The sequence below is a fragment of the Cryptomeria japonica genome, chromosome 3 (genome assembly GCF_030272615.1).
Source record: "Cryptomeria japonica chromosome 3, Sugi_1.0, whole genome shotgun sequence".
Taxonomy (NCBI): Eukaryota; Viridiplantae; Streptophyta; class Pinopsida; order Cupressales; family Cupressaceae; genus Cryptomeria; species Cryptomeria japonica.
The window spans coordinates 289,137,931-289,158,089 of NC_081407.1; the positions used below are offsets into that span (position 1 = coordinate 289,137,931).

General features: G+C 37.4%; 1 protein-coding gene across 1 annotated transcript in view; it reads left to right on the forward strand.

The window, feature by feature from the left end:
- Positions 1-15,083: 15,083 nt before the first annotated feature.
- LOC131049383 (probable aldehyde dehydrogenase) overlaps positions 15,084-20,159 on the forward strand; it is a 107,114-nt gene continuing 102,038 nt past the window's right edge. Inside the window, exon 1 of the mRNA XM_057983428.2 lies at positions 15,084-15,562. Within this exon, the coding sequence (XP_057839411.1) occupies positions 15,474-15,562 (89 nt within the window). The 5' untranslated portion in view covers positions 15,084-15,473. The remainder of the gene's footprint in view (positions 15,563-20,159) is intronic.

Consider the following 20,159-nt stretch of genomic DNA (forward strand, 5'->3'; position numbering starts at 1 on the left):
ACTTTGAGGGAAACCATTAAAGGCTTGAAGACTTTAAGGAAAACCATTAAAGTCTTAAGAAGACTTTAAGGGAAGCCATCAAGTTTGAATACTTTAAGGGAAACCATTAAAGGTTTCAAGTGGGTGAGGATAAATAGGATTTTAAATAAATAATTTATTTAAAATAGTTGTGCAACTTGCTTTTGTAGGAAAATACAAGTGGGTGGAGGATAAAGGTGATTTAAATAAATTATTTATTTAAAATAATTGTGCAACTTGTATTTGTAGGAAAATGCAAGTGGGTGGAGGATAAAGGTGATTTTAAACAAATGATTTATTTATTTAAATGTGAGAGGTGGGATTTTGGGGGTTTTAAATAAATATTAATTTATTTAAATGTGAGAGAAGATTTAATTAAATAAATATGATTTATTTATTTAATTAATGGTCTGAATTTGGTTAAGTGAATTAAATCAAATAAATTGAATAATTTATTTAATTAATAGGAGAATAGGGTTAAGATGAATTAATTAAATATTAATTTAATTAATTATTAATTGATGGTTAAATAATCAAATAAATACTAAGTATTCATTTAATTAAGTGGACAGATTTATGTGACTACATTTGCCCCTCTTTGAGACGGTGCAGTTTATTGCGTCGTTTCAAAGAAAGAAAAATAGGTGTGAAGAAATGCCCCATAAAATGTAAATTTAATGGGTGGTATGCCCCCTCGAGAGATGGGCCGAATGTTGTTTTTTTTGAAAAATCGGGCGATCTCTCGAAAAAGAATGCAAAGTGGAGGGGAGGTAGAATAGAAGAAATTAGAACTAATGATGAAAGAATGGGAGAAAATGGAGTGAATATGAAGAAACAACAAGCCAACGAGTACCCTGAGGTCATGCAAGAGATACATAGCAGATGTAGTGTGGGGTTTGGATTGATGCTATACAATTGATCAAAATTGGTTGGACAATCTGGTGCAATCGGTTTAATTGCCCCGGTCAAGTCAAAGCGTGACAGTTGATGTCAGTTGGTCGCTTGGACATGATAAAGTATGAGTAAGTGAATCAAAGTGACCTGATGTGACTTAGACAATTGATGTAATTGCCCGATGAAGTCAAGGTATATGAAGCAAAATACTCGTTGAGACGTAGACAATTGATGTAATTGTCCGATGGATTGTGTTTGATTGGTTGATCAATTGATATTGTGTGCATGTGATGGATGGTTGTGGGGAATCATGGCAGCCCCGTTGAGACTAGGTCATTGTGATAAATGCCTGATGTAGTCTAGGATTACCATAATCGATTACCTGTTGAGACCCGAAGATACTTGATCAGAGTATCTGTTGATAGTCTAGGTGTGTGGGAGTCGATGTATCTGTGTAGATAGAGTAACTGGCTTAATTTTGTGGATGAGTGAGGATGGGAAGCGATGAAGGGATTAGGATGATGTTGATGATCAAGATAGGGAGGGTGAGGGGGGATTTGATGTTAGATAGAAGATATGGAGGACTAGGATCGAGTCCTATGGAAGAAGATGAGTAAAATAGAGTATGCATTATTATGACTACGTATGCATGATATGCAGCTATTATGAATGTATGGATGGGTGGAATGCAACGAAATGCAATATATACAAATGAGATGGAATGACGATCCATGGTGCTTTATTTTTCATCATTGAGCTTTAAAATGTTGTAAGAAAATACAAGCAACTTGACATAAAGATTCAAGATGACCAGAGTATTTCTTACATGGATTTTTATATAGCAAGTTAATACAAGCAACTTGATATAATGGATCAAGTTGACCTGAGTATTGCTTGCGGAACAGATAAGGATTATCTCCTTTCATGCATGACTTGGAACGTCCTCCTTGATCTTAGGCTGATCATATCTTGAGACAAGTGCATACCATACTAAGAGATAAAACCTTTATCCAATTTGGATGAGGTAGGAGGAACCAAAGAAAGAGAATTGTACCTGCAAACAAACAATATATACATAAAGAATAAAGAATATGGATCCTTGGTAATGGTTCATGCTCATATGGTCGAGGTATACGCTGTAGTCAGCAAGCCGTAATGATCTATGACTGCATTTTGCATAAGATCATGTAGCTTGGTGAACTTCCCACGTAGACACCATTAGTACATGCCCCAGTACTTCATCAGAAGTAATGCGCAAACGATACAAAACAATGCTGAAAGATCCCGATACAGATAAACAAACGATTGTACTCACAAATCAACCAAGTATTTGATAGCTTAACATAATTTTCTTGTCAAAGAAAATGTCATCTTGTCTTTGTTTTGATAAGGAAGGATGCATCCTTGTTTAAGACAGTTTGGATTGTTGATGTTGATTGTGTTGGTCGAGTGATAAGTGGTCATTTGTGTGAGTATTTTGTTAATGTTTGTTTTGTATCTGATCGGATAAATATGTACAAGGTGTTGTCATGTTTTTGTTTTATTTTTGATGTTTTTTGATGTTTTTTAGATTTTGTATTGTTTTTGAATTTTTGTGGATTTTGTGAGTCATTTTTGAATGTTTTTGGATTTTGTATTGTTTGTGAATGTTTTTGATATTTTCTGGGACATTTTTGAATGTTTTTGATATTTTTGATGATTGCCTGAATGAAGAGCGTAATGACACATAAGACAATGTAGAATCCACTTCCATCAATAGGTTAAGGGTATTGCCCCCAGTTTTTAGACCTGACTATGAAAAGGTGGGATGCTAGACACATGGAGTACTTTCTTAATGACAGATGAATAACAAGCCATGGCTTTGGATGGATGGATGTATGTATGAAGTAAATGTGATCGCAACAAGTCTAAAAAGATAATGGAGCCATAGCCCTTACGAGTGGCATCTGTTTGTCAGGTTTTCACCATCGCACTTACCCAAAGTGCCACCGGAGTGGTTGTTCACCGTTTGGATGCATGATTTTTCTTTACTTTTTTTTGTTTTGAATGGTTTTGTATTTTCTTTAGGACATTTTCTGAATGTTTTTGATATTTTCTGATATGTAGGGGAGCCTGATGCTCTGTATACCTTAGGTATAAAACCGTTTGAGGTGCATGTTATTGATTGGATCTGCGAGCGGTTCTCCGTCTGATGTAGCCAACTGATATGCCCCGGACCCGAATACAGCAGTGACAACATATGGGCCCAACCAGTTTGATTCAAACTTGCCTTGATGTTCTCTGTTTGGTTGGTTGCGAGGATTTTCTCGAAGAACAAGATCACCTACCTCAAATGTACGAGATCTAACTCGGTGATTGTAGCTTCTACTCATGCGCTGCTGATAGGCTTTGAGGTGATTGTATGCAGCTTGTCGCTTCTCATCTAGTAACTCTAAGTCTTGAAGACGGGATACTCTGTATGCTTCATCATCGATGAGATTGTGCAATGAAACTCGTAAGGATGGTATCTCGACCTCAATAGGTAAGATAGCTTCAGCACCATAGACCAATGAATAAGGAGTTGCACCTGTAGGGGTCCGAATGCTAGTTCGATATGCCCATAGCGCTGGATTCAATTGAACATGCCAATCACGACCGGCATCATTGACTGTCTTCTTTAGGATCCTCAATATGTTTTTATTGGATGCTTCGGCCTGACCATTGCCTTGTGGGTAATAGGGAGTAGAAAAGCGGTGTTGGATATGAAATTTCTCACAAAGCTCACGAACATCCTGATTTTTGAAAGGAAGACCGTTATCTGTGACAATGGACATGGGCACACCATACCGGCAGATGATGTAGTTGAGGATGAATGAGGCGATCTGCTTGCCGGTGACTTGGGTAAGTGGAACAGCTTCGATCCACTTGGTGAAATATTCAGTGGCGGTAATAATAAATTTATGGCCGTTGGATGAAGATGGATGAATCTTACCCACAAGGTCAAGGCCCCATTGACAGAAAGGCCATGGTGTCGTGATTGGTTGCAGTTCCTAGGCCGGTGCATGTATCAGGTCGCCGTGAACTTGACATTTCTTGCATTTCCTGACAAAGTAGTAGGAATCCTTTTCCATAGATGGCCAATAGTATCCAGCTCGCATGAGTTTCTTGGCTAGTGACGGACCACTTGAGTGAGTCCCGCAAATTCCTTCATGTACCTCTTCCAAAGCCTTTGTTATCTCACCTTGTTCTAGACATCGAAGGAGAGTACCATCAAGACCGCGTCGGTATAGGGTTTTGGCAATAATGGTATATCGAGCAGTTTGGCGAATGAAGGTTTTACGTTGGTTATTTGATTGGTTGGGAGGAAGGGTGTGATCGCGGAGATAGGTGTAGAACTCACCGTACCATGGGGATTCAGAACCAACAAGGCAACATATCATTTCAGATTCGGGGATATCATAAGCGGGGATCCAAAGTTGTTCTACCAAGAACTCGTAGCGTGTTGAATTCTGTGGAAGATCTAGTAGAGATGCGATGGTAGCCATAGCGTCAGCAGCTCGATTCTGATCTCTTGGTATCTGCTCAAAAGTGATCATAGTAAATGATGTCTTTAGATTGTCCACCATTTGCTTGTATGGCATGAGTTTATCATCTTTGGTCTGATACTCATCTGTTGCTTGTTGAATGACTAGTTGGGAATCGCCATATACTTGCAATTCTTTTAATTTCCATTGTATGGCTAATCTGAGTCCTGTGATCAAGGCCTCATACTCTGCTATGTTGTTTGTGCATGGAAATGTGAGCCTGTAAGACTTTGGGATGCTATCACCTTGAGGTGTGATAAACAGAATGCCTGCCCCCGAGCCGTGCCTAGTGTATGAACCATCAAAATATAGTTTCCATGGTTGTACTTCTGTGATCATGAATATCTCTTCATCTGGAAAATTGGAAATGAGAGGATGATCGCCTATGAGTGGTGCATCGGCCAACTGATCTGCAATGACCCGCCCTTTGATAGCTTTATGGTCCACATACTCGATGTCAAATTCACTTAGAATCATCACCCATTTTGCCAAACGACCTGTCAATGCTGCTTTGCTAAGTAAATACTTGAGTGGATCAATCTTTGCAATGAGTTGCACCTTGTGTGTTAACATATAGTGCCTCAGTTTAGTGGCTGCCAAGATTACTGCTAGGCAAGCTCGCTCAATAGGTGTGTAATTGAGTTCATAGCCCACCAGTGTGCGAGAGATGTAGTAAATAGCACACTCTTTTCCTTCTGCATTATGTTGTGCCAGTAGTACACCCAATGCTGTACTTGTTGCTGAGATATAGAGCAATAATGGTCTCCTTGGATCTGGTGGCATCAGCAATGGTGGATTCATGAGATAGTCTTTAAGCGCCTGAAATGCTTGCTGGCATCTGTCATCCCACTGAAAGCGGATGTTCTTGTGTAGCAGGTGTGTGAATGGGTGGCACTTATCGGCCAATGGTGCAATGAATCTGCGGATAGATTGAAGCCGTCCTTGTAGTGTTCTTAGCTGACTGATATTCTTTGGAGGTGGCATGTCCATGATTGCCTTAACTTTTGTTGGATCGACCTCAATGCCTTTGCTTGAGACAATGTATCCTAGAAGCTTCCCGGAGGTCACTCCAAAGACACATTTCTTTGGGTTGATTCGAACATGATATTGTTCCAGTCTATCAAAGATTTTATCTAAGATGTGAAGATGTCCTTCTCTAGTAAGTGATTTTGCTAGTAAATCATCCACATAATCTTCCATTATAGTATGCATCATGTCATGGAAGATGGTGGTCATTGCTCTTTGATAGGTTGCTCCTGCATTCTTTAGACCAAAAGGCATTACATTCCAGCAGTATGTGCCCCATGGACATGTGAAGGCTGTCTTATGTTGGTCCTCTGGTGCGATCTTTATTTGATTGTAGCCGGAAAAGCCATCCATGAGTGAAAGCATGGCATGTCCTGCTGTTAGATCCACTATGATGTCAATATTTGGTAGGGGGAAATCATCCTTAGGACATGCCTTATTCAGATCTCTGAAGTCAGTACAAATGCGGATGCCCCCTTTTGGTTTGCCGACAGGCACAATGTTGGAGATCCATTCTGCATAATCAATTGGCCTAATGAAACCAACATCTAGGAGTTTCTTGAGTTCTGTTTTGACTAGCACTGCAATCTGGGGATGCATCTTACGAAGCTTCTGCTTGATAGGTTTGGCTCCTTCTGCTACGGTGAGGTGATGCATGACTAAATCGGGATCAAGCCCAGGCATGTCCGCATATGACCATGCGAAGTTGATCTGGCGCTGCTGGAAGAACTCGATAAATTGAGGCTGTTCCTCTGGAGTGAGAAGAGATGCCAGATGTATGATATGAGGGTTTTTAGGAGTCCCCACATTGTATTCTTTAGTCTCCTTAATGAGAATCGTCGATCATTCCTGTTGTGTACTAGCAGGGAGAATGTCAAACCCTTCATCCTCAAGTGCCTCAGAGAGGTTTTCACCGTTGGATACGCTCTTTCTTTTTACTTTTGTTGGATCAAACAGTGCCACAGTGTGGTTTTCACTGGAAGATCCATGTTTTAATGTTATATTTTTGCAGCTGAAGGGTTTGGCATCTGCCCCGAAGTATGCTGCGCTATTAAGTTCAATGGCGAATCCAGCTTTGTGATCCCCGCTTGGTAGATTATCCCTTAATTCCAAAAAGTCAATGATAGCCTCATCGTTTTGGAAGAGGTCAAGACATGGAGGATTTGATTGGTTCCATTCGATGAGTTCAGGGTGGATAATGGGCATTACTTCATCGATTAGGTTAAGTGCGGGAGATGTATCAGTGAGGGTTAAGACGTTATGGTGAAGGTCGTTAATGGTACTCTCCCTATCAGAATCCGGCGTAGGATGAGACGTAGGGTCTGTGGAAGATGTTTCCAGCTCAGGTACCCAAGTGGTCTTTATCTGTGCTTCTCCGTAAACAGGAATGTCTTTGCGTGGCGGAGGTGGTGACGTGTCTTCCTCATCTGAAGTGTTAAGCTGTACAGAATCAAATTCCCACTCATGTGAGTCGGTCTCTGAATCACTTTCCAGCATTCGATTGCTATACCATACTGGGATGTCGCTGGAGTTGAATACTGCAGGTGTGATTGGTTTATGTACCTTTGAGGTGATCGGTGCTGCAGGAACTGTGATGGGGTTTAAAGGTTTTGTCACTGGAAGTATCGACAGGGTTGATTTAGTGGCTTCTATTGGAACGGCTGGTGCCATAGATGTTGCTACGGGTTCCAATATAGTTGCTGCTATGAATGGTTTTATTGATGTGATGACTGCTGTGGATGGGATTACTAGTTCGATTGGTGGGATTTTTGGCACTGATGACGGTTGCGGTGGGTTTGTGAGCTTCGATGGAGCAGTGACAATATTGCTTGATGGTGCTTTGATTATGAAAGGTGTCCTCTTTACAGTAGGTGGGCAAAATGGTTTGCTAGGTTTTCCTTTAAATCTGAGTTTAGGAAGGATCTCTTTTTCAAAGCCTAGGCCTGTATTACCTTTGGGCTTGAACTCTGGCAGCAGCAGTTCATGTCGTCCTTGTTTGCAGTATCCCAAAGCACTCTGACCATCATATCCGATTCTTTGCATAATGAGGAGGCCTTTGCCATACTGTTCTGTAGGAAGTGTAACTCGCGGTATGTCAGTGGTGATGGGATCTTTATAGATCCAGTCCGCTAGGTCCTCATCTTGTGTTTCTTCCTCTTGACTCCTTCCAAGGACGAAAGGCGTCCAAGCACATGCTGGCGTGATTAGTCGTTGCTGGAGTAACTGCTGTGGTTTACCATGTGTTTTAGGAGAAGTGGGCATTTGTCCCACACAAAAGAGTTGACTTAAGTTATATTCCCCGGGACCTTCCTCTGCGACTTTCATTTTAAGCTTTTCTTGCTTGGGTATAGGGGTGTTCAAACTGGCAAGAGAGGTGGGACTTACATATGATGTAGAGGAAATGGCTTCCCTATTATTAGGAACAGTAATTTCTGGTTGATGGCTGATATTATGGCAAAATGCAAAGGGATTTGCATCACCCAGGATTGTGATCTCTGCACCATTATGTGGGAACTTGATACATTGATGGTAGGTAGATGGAACGGCTTGCATGGCATGTATCCAAGGTCTTCCTAATAATAGATTATATGGCAGAGGAAGGTCCAGAACCTGACAAATTATATGTTTTACCACAGGGCCCACTCGGATTGGTAGCACCACCGCTCCTTTGGATGAACGTTCTGCATCATCATAGGCCTTGATGGTGATCTTCTTGCGAGGATCCACTGATTCTATTGCATATCCCAATGCTGTGACCAACTGTAGTGTACAAATGTTTAGGCCTGCTCCATTATCTATCAAGACTCGCTTGATCCTGTGTTGGTTGATAAAGCCTTCAATGTGTAGTAAAGCGTTATGAGGTTGTTGGAAGGAAGAGTTGTCACTTTCAGAAAAAGTGAGACAAGGTGATGACTTTAGATTTCCAACCATGGCTTGAAATTGGTCTGTGTTCAGGTTTGCAGGGACTGACGCCTCTTGGAGTGCTTGATCCAAGATTGTTTTATGAGATGGCGATAGGCGCAATAGTTCTAAAATGGATATGAGCGTAGGCGTTTTATCTAATTGTTCCACAAGATTATATTGCTTTGGGACGGAGGTGGTGCCCTGTGGAGCTGCCTTGATGGTGACCTTGCCACGACGTGTAACAACATTGCAATTTGAGGTGGGATTTTTGAAGGTTATAGTTGCAATTTGTTCACTGGCATCATACAGGTGATTTACAGTGTGGTTATACGCAGCCTGCGTATAATCAGTGGTATCAGTGCCTCGCCGGGAAGTGGAAGGACCCCTTTGATCTTGTGATGGAAGTGGATCCTTGAACATGAGATGATCATTATTGGTCATTTTTGGGTCATGTCCTTCAATTTCAATTTCTCCTCGATCAATAAGATCCTGAATGAGATCCTTCAATCGGTGACAATTACTTGTCTTGTGTCCTCGTCCTTGATGGAACTCACAGTGTTCAGTATCTCTCCACCATGCTAGTTTGACCTGAGGCTCATAGTTGGATAGTTTAGGTAGAGTGACCAAATTCTGAGAAAGGAGTTGTCGCAACACCGTTTCAATGGGTTCCCCTAAGGGAGTGTATGTGCGTTTTTGTTTTTGTGGACGGGGTCTTGGTTCATCATGAGATGTGATGCGACCTTGATTAGGAAGAACATTTGTGTTATTTTGAGGTGGAGGATTTTGTCCTGCAAATCGAACCACAGGTTGTGCATTTTGGATAGTTCGAGCATCCACAACTCCATCGTTGACGATATTCTTATTCTTGTTCCAGAAGTTCGGTTTATCACTATTGAAGCGCGGGCGAGGACCATCTTTGGGTTCATTAAAGATTTTGATGAGTCCTTTTTTGATGAGTGCCCTTTCACATTTTATACCCTTGGTGATCATATCGTTAAAAGAGTCTGTGTCTTTGACATCCAGGTGAAATTCCATTTCTTCGTTTAAGTTGGAAATGAAAATTTCCACTAGTTCTCGTTCAGGTAACTGAAGAGAATGTCTGCTAGACATTTGGCCCCATCGTTGCAGGAATACTGAGAATAATTCACCTGGTTTTTGTTTGGTGTTGCACAGATCAGCCATGGTGATGTCGCGTTCAATATTATAAGAGTAACGAGATAGGAACTTCTGGATGAGTTCCTCAAATGTTCTAATGCCACCTGGTAGTCGGGAAAACCATGATGTGGTTGTTCCTCCCAAGCTTTGGGGAAAAAGGCGCATTAGGTATGTGTCTTCATATGCCACTTCGAGGCAAGCAGAATGAAATTCTCGGACATGATCACGGGGATCTCCCTTTCCTCTATATTTTTCAAATTTGGGTGTTTCGAACCCACATGGAAAGGGTAGCATATAAAGATTCCTATCAAAAGGATAGGGACAGATGTCGTTAAGTGAAAATTGATTGGTCTTAACACCACTATGAAGTTGTTGGGCGAGAGTCTCGACTTGTTGCTGCAACATCTCCATTTCATTTGGAGGAGGAGGTGGTGGGTTACCTCGAGGAATGTTATATCTGGTGTGATTTCTACCTCTTTCCTCCTCATGGCGACTTTGTCTTTCTGATGCTTGTCTTAATTGGGCAAGATCAAAGTCGGAGGGGAGTTTGGCTCCTTCTTGAGCGAGTTTTAAGAAGTGAGCATCCGCATTGCTCCTGAGTATTTCATCAAATAATCTGTTAAAGTGAGGGTTATGCTGAACCCTTTCGATTGTTGAAGGAGTGGGAGTACTTGGGTTTTCGTCATTCACATTTCCTCCAAGTGCTTCTTGAAATTCATTGAGGTTGTCCTCTTCTTCCTCAATTTCTATTTCTCGTTGCCTTGATCGGGATCGGGTTTGAGCCATTTTGTTTACAAGTTTGGTTTTGAAGTTGATTGAAGATGATGATGAGTTGTTGATGAAATGAAAGATTGATGGTTGGTGATTTGTGTTTGTATGTAGATCTCTAGCACTTTGAGATAGATGTAACCGAAATTCCTTCTTTGAATTGCTTGCTTGTTTTGATAGATTTTGGATGTGATAAGGTGTAGAGAAATCTGAGATGTGTTACAGATTTAGACTACCTAGCAATGAGAGGATTCAGTCATGAACTAGTTTTAACCTGCGTAGATGTGTCTCTTAGGATGAGCTTATCCTAGATGTAGAAACAATCTAAAAAGTGATGTGATGTGTTTGATTCAAGCAATATCTAAAAGAGAACTTGGGACAAGAACCTCTTAATGTTTTGAGAGTTTTGGGATGAATTGATGATGGAATAATGATGTATGAATGAGATGATGGATGTTTTGTTTTCAACTTCAATAAAAACTTTGTGTTACAAATGGAACAAACTCTACTTCTTCCCTTTCAGGCGTTGGTGGCATTTCTCGAACTGTGTTGTAGGTGATACAGATGTTTGAGAAGAAGTTGGGATTAATCTTTCCTCCTTGATTTTTGTGATAACTCAGAGCTCTATATTGCATAAAAGCTTTGCGGTTCAATGATTCGGAATCAAACTCATTTGTTTAACCTTGAAGATAGAGACGCATGCGATGTAGAAAGACTCTATGTGAGACAAAGATTTGTCTATTGAGATAGAAGAATTTCCTCCTTTTGATCAAAGCCTTTGAGCTTAATGGTCTTCTTTTCAAGGTAATATTCTGATGACACTTCTTCTTTCGCAAGATGTGAAGAATGGTCATAAAATTTGACTCTTTGTTGTTTGCACTTTGTTTTTGATGTTTTTGGTTGTTTTTGAGAAATGTTGGATGAATACTTTATTTTTGGGATTGATTTTTTTTATTTTTCCTTGACAAGAAAACAAAGCAAGCACACAAACACAAGAATGTTGCCTCAAAGGCACAAATGAGTATGGGTCTAGATCAACCCAATTCTTGGACTTGTTTTTGACCCTTCCTTTAGATTTATTTTAAGGTGTATTTCCAAAGCCTGAAGTCGGCTCAATTTGCACTAGGTCTGTAAAACGAACACACTTCAAACACTTTTTATCCCTAAGGTCAAATGGCCAGTTGTGATAAATTTAGCCCACATCTTGATATTTCTTCGACTTTGGTACTACATACCTTATGAATCCCACCGTGGCAGGTAAGGATGTGATATACTAAGTCTTGCACGAACATAACAAATAGATGATCCCTATGATGGGGGAGTCACCACTTTTATCAAGCCACAAGTGACTTTTCAAAAAGCTATGCTTCTACTCAAGGAAATATGTATGGTGAGTATCTTGGGAGCAAAACCATCTATGCTCTTGCACTAAATTATATCTCAAATATCCTCAATCAATAGAACGGGTGGGCTACTACTTTAAAGGTGTTTGGTCATATTCGATGTTTTTGGACATAAGTTCATTCTGCAGTGACTCACTTAAGAGCCTTGTAACTGGTGGTGGGGCCCATTTGTCCTTTCGGCCAGTTACACTGTAGGAACAGCTATACCCAAGGCTACAGCTTTCGCTCACACCTGATTTCTATAGCGGCTCGAAGGATTTATCGCTCAAGGTCGTTCCCAAGAGTGATGTGTCTCTTGGCAGGCCTCTCTTAAAAAGATAAAATTTTGAGTGTTACTAACACTTTTCTCTTGCACCTAGGACCACGAAAGCCAAGGGAGAGGATAGTGTGTGTTAGAAGTAGGACCACTCAACCAACTCTTTGCACAAGTGTGCCAAGCACGAAAAACACTTGTTCTTTTTAATCTATCATTGCAATGTGATCTAACTATTTGGAGATGTTGCTCCAACAATCATGGTGTTCTTTTTAATTTTCAAAGGCAATTGTTTGAGTAAACTAGAATTTGAAAATCCTGGTCAACTTAATGAAAAACACGTTTGCATGAAGTAAAATTGCTTTGAAAATGAGACAAATTGATTGTGAATTTTATTTGCACCCAAAATGGAAGTGTGGATTGTGAGTTTTATCTTGATGCAAGAAATAAAATTTGCCTTGTTGATTTTAAGCACCAAAACGAAGTTTGTTTCCTAACTTGCAAAAAAAAAAAAAAAAAAGTTGTTTTTGTATAAGTTTGTGGTTCTTTTTACCTTGGAACAATGAAATTCTTTTTAAGAGCCCCAAACAAATGTGTGATTCTTTTTTTAAAAGCCCAAATTTGAAATGTGAAGTTAATTTTAAACCAAAATAAAAAGTGAATTCATTTTTAAAACCAACTTCAAAAAACAAGTTAGTAAAAAATATAAATCTACTTTTTAATCTAATTTAAATCTGCACAAAAGAGAAAAATAGTTAGTAAAATCCGCCTATTTGGTGGGCTTCTACAAGCCTAATTTTTTTTTTTTTGGTTACAAGGTGATTTGTACAACGTTTTGTTACAATAGCGCTAGTCTGCGTTTGAACAGAGACACTATTTAACACAAACGCACTAAAAGAAAGGGAAAGACAGAGAAGAGAAAAGCACTGAAACATAGTGAATAGCGCCAAAATAATGTCAAACGCACCAAAACAGTGTCAAAAGCGCAACCTGTGTGACATTTTCAACATTCAAACATGTTATTGGTTAAAAAAAAAAAAGTTGATCTTTTTGGTGTTTGGATTCACGTCGGGTTCACCAAATGATGTCATGGAAATGGGGACAAGGCAACAACAAAGTTCAATGTTAATAAGTTAGTTTCAACCATAAAAACAAAACAAAGAACTAAAAACCATTCCAAACATATCAAGAGATATTTCAAAAAGCATGAAAGAAGTTTAACAAAATAAAAGAAAGGAGAAGAGCCTCCCTAAGATGCTTCCATGATGCCTTTTGATGCTTCTCCCTTGTTTCTCTCCTCTCCAAGTCCCAAATGAGTGTAGCTCTCAGCTTTTAGCACTAGCCATGGATGCCATATGGAGATTCAAGATGGTTGAATATGATAAGCAAATACTATGCAAGAGTAGATAGTGATGCTATGAAAAAGCTCTATTCTAATGCCAGTATAACAACAATACTCTAAAATGCTTCTTTTTGCTTGAGGAGAAGGGTTCTATTTATAGAAGAAATGGGGAAATGAAGGGTTAAGATTGAATGGTTTAATCAAGGGCCAAACTTGAAAGTTGGGGATCCATGTGCACAATTGGCACCAATAAAATGGTGACAAGTGTCAACATAGGATTGGGTTGAGAGAAGAGGTTGGAGGCATTAAAGGCCTGAGAAGACCTCATGGTTATCTAGAAGGTAAGGGTCAAGTCTAAATTAAGATTACCCATTGGATTAAGAGTTAATCCAAGGATAAACCTTTGTGCAAATGATTAAGAGATAATCATGGTCAAAGCATTAAAGGCTTGATGAGACCTTTGGGTTGGGTAGAAGTTGAGTCAAAACAAATGTTTTAACCATGTGGGAGGGTTTGAGGTAACCATTAATGGTTATTGGAGACTTTGGGGATTAAGTGGTTGAAGGTTGAAAGCTTTCAAAGGTTATCCAAGACTTTGAGGGTTAATTTGTTGAACACACAAAGCATTAATTGCTTTTCAAAGACTTTGGAGTCTTTGAGAAGTGACTCCAATTTGCTTAGGAATGTGACAATATTTAGGGGATGGATTAGGCTAATTAGGAAGGGTTTAGAAGAATCTAGAAGGGGTTTAAGCATACAAGTGGATTTTGTAGGAAAATGCAAGTGGGAGAAATTTTGGTATTTTCAATTAAAATAAAATCATTTATTTCAATTAAATGGTGTAAGTTGCATTTGGATAAATATTTAAATAAATATTAATTTATTTAAATGAGAAAAAGAAGATAAAGCATTAAAATGCTTGAAGACTTTGAGGGAAACCATTAAAGACTTGAAGACTTTAAGGAAAACCATTAAAGTTTTAAGAAGACTTTAAGGGAAGCCATCAAGTTTGAAGACTTTTTAAAGCCATCAAGTTTGAATACTTTAAGGGAAACCATTAAAGGTTTCAAGTGGGTGAGGATAAATAGGATTTTAAATAAATAATTTATTTAAAATAGTTGTGCAACTTGCTTTTGTAGGAAAATACAAGTGGGTGGAGGATAAAGGTGATTTAAATAAATTATTTATTTAAAATAATTGTGCAACTTGTATTTGTAGAAAAATGCAAGTGGGTGGAGGATAAAGGTGATTTTAAATAAATGATTTATTTATTTAAATGTGAGAGGTGGGATTTTGGGGGTTTTAAATAAATATTAATTTATTTAAATGTGAGAGAAGATTTAATTAAATGCTCTGAATTTGGTTAAGTGAATTAAATCAAATAAATTGAATAATTTATTTAATTAATAGAAGAATAGGGTTAAGATGAATTAATTAAATATTAATTTAATTAATTATTAATTGATGATTAAATAATCAAATAAATACTAAGTATTCATTTAATTAAGTGGACAGATTTATGTGACTACACATACAATATAAAACAAAAGACAAAATACATAATAATATACTTTGAAAATGAATGGCTATTATTGAATGCGTACCAAGTGCCAATAAAGTGCTATGAGATGGAATAAGATCATTTAAAATGAAATGCAAGTTTGCAACAGCAAATCAAAAGTGACTTGTAACAGGTGTACAGTTAATCATCATTTTCATCATATTTAAACTACGCTCACTGCCGTTACTGCTGACTCATATGCACACTCTGCCCTTATCTATTACAAACAAAAAATTAATTACATACCCATCTCTCATCATCTATAAAGAAATAACCCCCTCATTCATAAGCAGTACGTTGCAAGATTCTTACTATTTACTGTCAAATCGAGGCTGGCAGATATCGTCTGCTAACTGGTCTCCATTAACTTCAGAAAAAAAACAAAAAATGTTTGTTTAAGGTTAACTCTCCCGCTGCATTGTTTTTTCTAAACCCTTATAAAAAGAAGCGGATTGAATGCAACGAAAGAATTAAGGAACATATGTTTATTCTCTTCTGTTCAAGTTCAGCAAAAATAAAATCTGTTTAGCCTATTATTCGTTAGCAGTTCGAATCCCTTCGGCTCTGTTTCTGTTACGAAATCAAAATGCAGAGACTCTTTGTCAGCCGAGCATGGAGAGGGTGTGCCGAGCGATTATTGAACAGAGACCACGGAGGAAATGTATTTAATAAGAGGTACCATTTGCATCTTTTCTTGATTGCTTTGTTTTTTATTTGTTATTTTTTTGTTCTTTGTTTTGCTGAAATCGTTGTTGGAAAAGTTAGATGTTTTCTTCACTATTTGAAATAAAGAAGAACTGAAATTGCAATCCATCGTTCTTCTAGTTAATTTATATATTAAAACAGAATGTTATGTGAATGATTCGCGATCAGACAAGAGAGACATGCATTTGTTTTTAACGATTGTAGCTATCTAAGAAAAATACCATGATATCCACTTTGTTGATTTAATATCAGGTGCTTTAGAAATCATTCTTTTTCATAGTGGCATTCTCTCTGTTTTTTGATAAGATATGTTTTTTGGATACGATTTCTTTCTTTGCAAGATAGTATGCTATGGATAATCTTGTTAGCAGACGTGACAAATAGGGATTCAGTTTATAAGGTTTAACATATTAGCTAACTACTTTTATCTCTTTTGTTCAAAATTTAAATTGAAAATATAGGTATTTAGAGGTAAGGTGTTACACGCTAGCAAACTTCTTTAAACTGTATTCTTCATATTTTAAATTGAAAAAAACACATCATTTAAATACTTAGTGATCAGACATGATAAATCTGAATTATTTATTCTCTTAGTTGTGGTATTGTGTTTCTGTGAGAGTCTTTTAGCTTCGGTGGTTCATTAAAATTGCAATCTGGATTAAATCTGCATAATAATGTATAAGAACACAGGGATTTCCTATCGTACTTATAGCAGACATAGGAAATAGGGATTCGATGTGATATTCTATTTTGTCAAGGCATCTATATAAAAACTTTAGTTTCATAGTTTGACTTAGCTTGGAAAAAAGCATGTTATGTGAAAACAACCAGTCATGAAAAATATGAAGTTTACGTGTCTGAAAATTGTTGATTGTGTTCCTGTTAGAAATTTTTAGCTTCTGCACTCTATGGAAATTGCACAAAATTGTTTCCATATGATAATGACTAGGAGCATAGGGATTTTCTATTGTGTTTTTTAATATTTTATCCATCACCAGGACAAATGACCAATGTTCTAATTGTGACAACAAATCAGATTATTCTGTTGTTTGATCACTTTGAACGTTGAATTCATTTCTTTTTTATTTCTTCAATTGGCTTGTCTTTTAACCTTGTCAAAAAATCAGCTTCAATGGGTTATTTCTTAATCAGTTTCTTCAATTGTAGAACTATCCTCTCTGCTTTTCATAAGATATGTTTTTGAAAAACTGAAAAACTAGTATGATAGTCTCCTTTTTTTTATATGATATATTTTATGAATTAAGGGTTTTTGCTAGGTAGCATGATATGTATGTTCGTGTTGCAAAGATAAGAAATAAGGTTTTGTTTCTATTTCACTTTATCAAGAAACATTTGATGGCATCCTCTCCCTGTTATTAAAAAAAAGAAATTCAATGTGTTTTCTCGGTAAAATATCCTTTGTCTAACTGTGTGATTAGATGTCACAATCAAGGGAATCCTTGTCCGTTCATCAGACACAAAAGGGCTCACAGGAACCTGTTCTAAATTGGAAGCATTCAACCAAAAGCCACTGGCCCACTGAAACTGTTTAATAATTAATAACCAATGCAGTTGACAACTTTTCTTCCAAAATGCAAGATGTTTGCAAGACCAGAGAATTTTATTTTACACTTAAAAGCACTAAGATATAACTTAGCAAGCCAGATGATACAACATGAATCATACTGAGTAAACAACATTGAATTGAAATATAACAAATTGGTACCAGTTGTGCATAAGAAGTGTTGAATTCATTTTTACAGGATCTTCTTTTATTAAGATCATTTTTGAAGGCATCCTCTGTTGTTAAGTACCTGACTTTGAATCCTTCAATTGCCATCCTCAGTCTTTATATTAACGTGCCCTTGTAGTATTGTTATTTTGTTGTTGCTTTTTCTACGGATTCTGCTTATTTTGAAACATTACATTGTTGCAAGCAGTTTAAAGAACTTATTTGTGAAATAACAATGGTGTCCTTCCCCCCTTTAAGTGCCATATGTTTGCTAAATTATAACATTTAGGAGGCATTTAGCTGTATTTTCAGTATGATGACTTCACTAATGTTGGTTAGTGATGCTGTTCCAATCATAAGTTCTTACCTCTTTGAGATAAGAAGAATTATTTGTACTCAGTGTTACTCCGTGAACAGGATAACCAAATCCAGGCAGATCTGGATTTTTCGGACCACCTGGATTTGGTTGTTTGGGTCCACACTTTTCAGTTCATATAGAAATTTTACCATTTTATTTTGGAAATTTCTGGTTTTCTGAAATATTTTGACCTCTTGAATGAATAGGATTTTTGGAACCTAGTAACTATGGCCTTGGGTTAATATGGACATGTGCAACTATTTTACATTTGTTTTGTCTGGGTCAACTGTGCAAGTTCATGGCTTGATATTTTTCTTTAGATAAGAAGCCAACCACATTATCAAATCATCTCAGGATCAGGGATTTTTCAAAGCAATGTCTGCTACTTCTATCAAACTGGACTAACTCAAAGATCACTTTAGTGATTTGCGATTGACTGATATATTACTATGTAGAATTCTTCAACACAGATTTACTGTTGCTTTTGTGCCGATCCAGTATATTGCCATGAAGCCTACATAAGATATTAAGAATTGAAATATGATGCGTGTTACAGCTACAGGCTGCCATCTACATCTCTTATTTTTCAAATTGCAATGTATACATGGTTAATACATGACCACACCACCAAAAATCAGATTGTAAACCCTTATATGTTATTAACAATGTGTGATTCTTTTTCTCCTCAATAAAATGGTGTAAAAAAAGAAACCATGTGACATTTGAACATTGATGTGACTGATTCTACTTTTACTTGCTGTTTTAAACCAAGAACTATGCTTGAAATCTACCTAACATTGGTAATGTTTTCTTAAGTGGTTGAAATAAATTAGCATCAAAGAATGGAGTAATTGAGCAAGCAACACTTGAGTTGCTGAATCAGGTACGGGTACAGGATGCAAGTACAGCAGATTTTTTGGGGGCTGGGTACATTTTGGGTACATCCATACAAAATACATACATATATATATTTGCAGCCTAAAAACAGAATTAAGTTTAGAATGCCATATATCATGCATATGCTAAATAAATTAATTGCAAATTTCAAATTTTGAAATGTAATACACTAATTTAAATTCAGTAATTTAATGTCAAAAGGATCAAATTTGAATGCCATGATAAATAATCATTGTTTAATATTAAAATAATACAATTAGTAATCATTAATCAGCATCATATGGGTCATCATCAAGACCAAAATCATAATTAACATTAACATTAGATGATGCATGTAGATTAGCAGAACCACATGGAACCCCACCACCATTTGGGCTAAAAGTACACTGGCTACTCTACTTCTCGAAAACTGAAGATCATGCAAAGAAGAAAGATCCAAGTTGGTTTGCTCTTGTTCAACATCCCACAACTTTGTTGCCCCCTTCCTTGTACTCATCTTTTTTGTGAGTAAGAAGGCACAAGTTGGAATGCATGTAAACTAGCTTGTTTTCTTTACTTGATGCCAATGATAGTGCTTCACTCTTCATTGAGTGGATGGAGTATGTACTCTAGTTCCATGCAGCTAAATAAGAACTATCAGCCTATTGAAACAAAGGGAGCTCTCATTAGAGTTGTTAAATTAATAAATTGTAAATCAAACTTGAAATCTGAAATTACTAATTTTTAAATTGAAAAAATCAAATTTAGAGAGTGAGTAAAAATTCATGACCTTACTTGCAATAATATTTTGATTGCAAGAACTTGGAGGTGTGGCAATTTGTGGCCATTGAGTTACCACCAAGAGTGAGCATCCTTTGTATACTTGTCACAAAGAGTGGAAACACTTTGACTAGTGGAGGTTGCAAAATCAGCAAACTCATCTGTAACGTACTTTTCCATATCTAGATCAAGGAAGGTTTAGTAAATTTTTTTAATGTGAATTTTGAATCATAATATGGTGGCACCCTTGTTGGCACAGCAGGGATCTGTTTGCTGTAATATTTGGGAGTCAAGATGAAGGCAAGAAGATGGATGGAGCAGAGTGGCCATTTTGTTCCGTCCCTTAACACAAATTGACTGCACCTCTTTAAAGAAGGTTTCTTTAGGACCTTGCTCATTTGCTTGTACAATGGATTTCATCTTCTCAATCATTGAATCAATGCCATTGTAAACTTCTTCCAAGCATAGCTTATCCATGTTAGTAAAGAGGATCATACCCATGTTGTGCTCGATGAAACTAAGAAGATATTGTACATGATCCCACCAAGTGTCATCTAGAATCATTTGCTTTACATTTGATTACTTCTAGATGGACCATGATTGACTGATGACAATACCAAAAAGCGCATCTCGCACCTTCACAAGTCATCTCAAGATGATTGTGTTGGATGCAAATCTAGTCTCAACAACCTATAAGAAAGAAGAATGCATACTTAAATTTTTAAAAATAAATTAATGAAGGAAAACATAAAATTAAACAATTGCATTGTTTGAATTACCTTCAGGAGCTTTAGTTGCGAGAATGATATAAAAATGGCTTG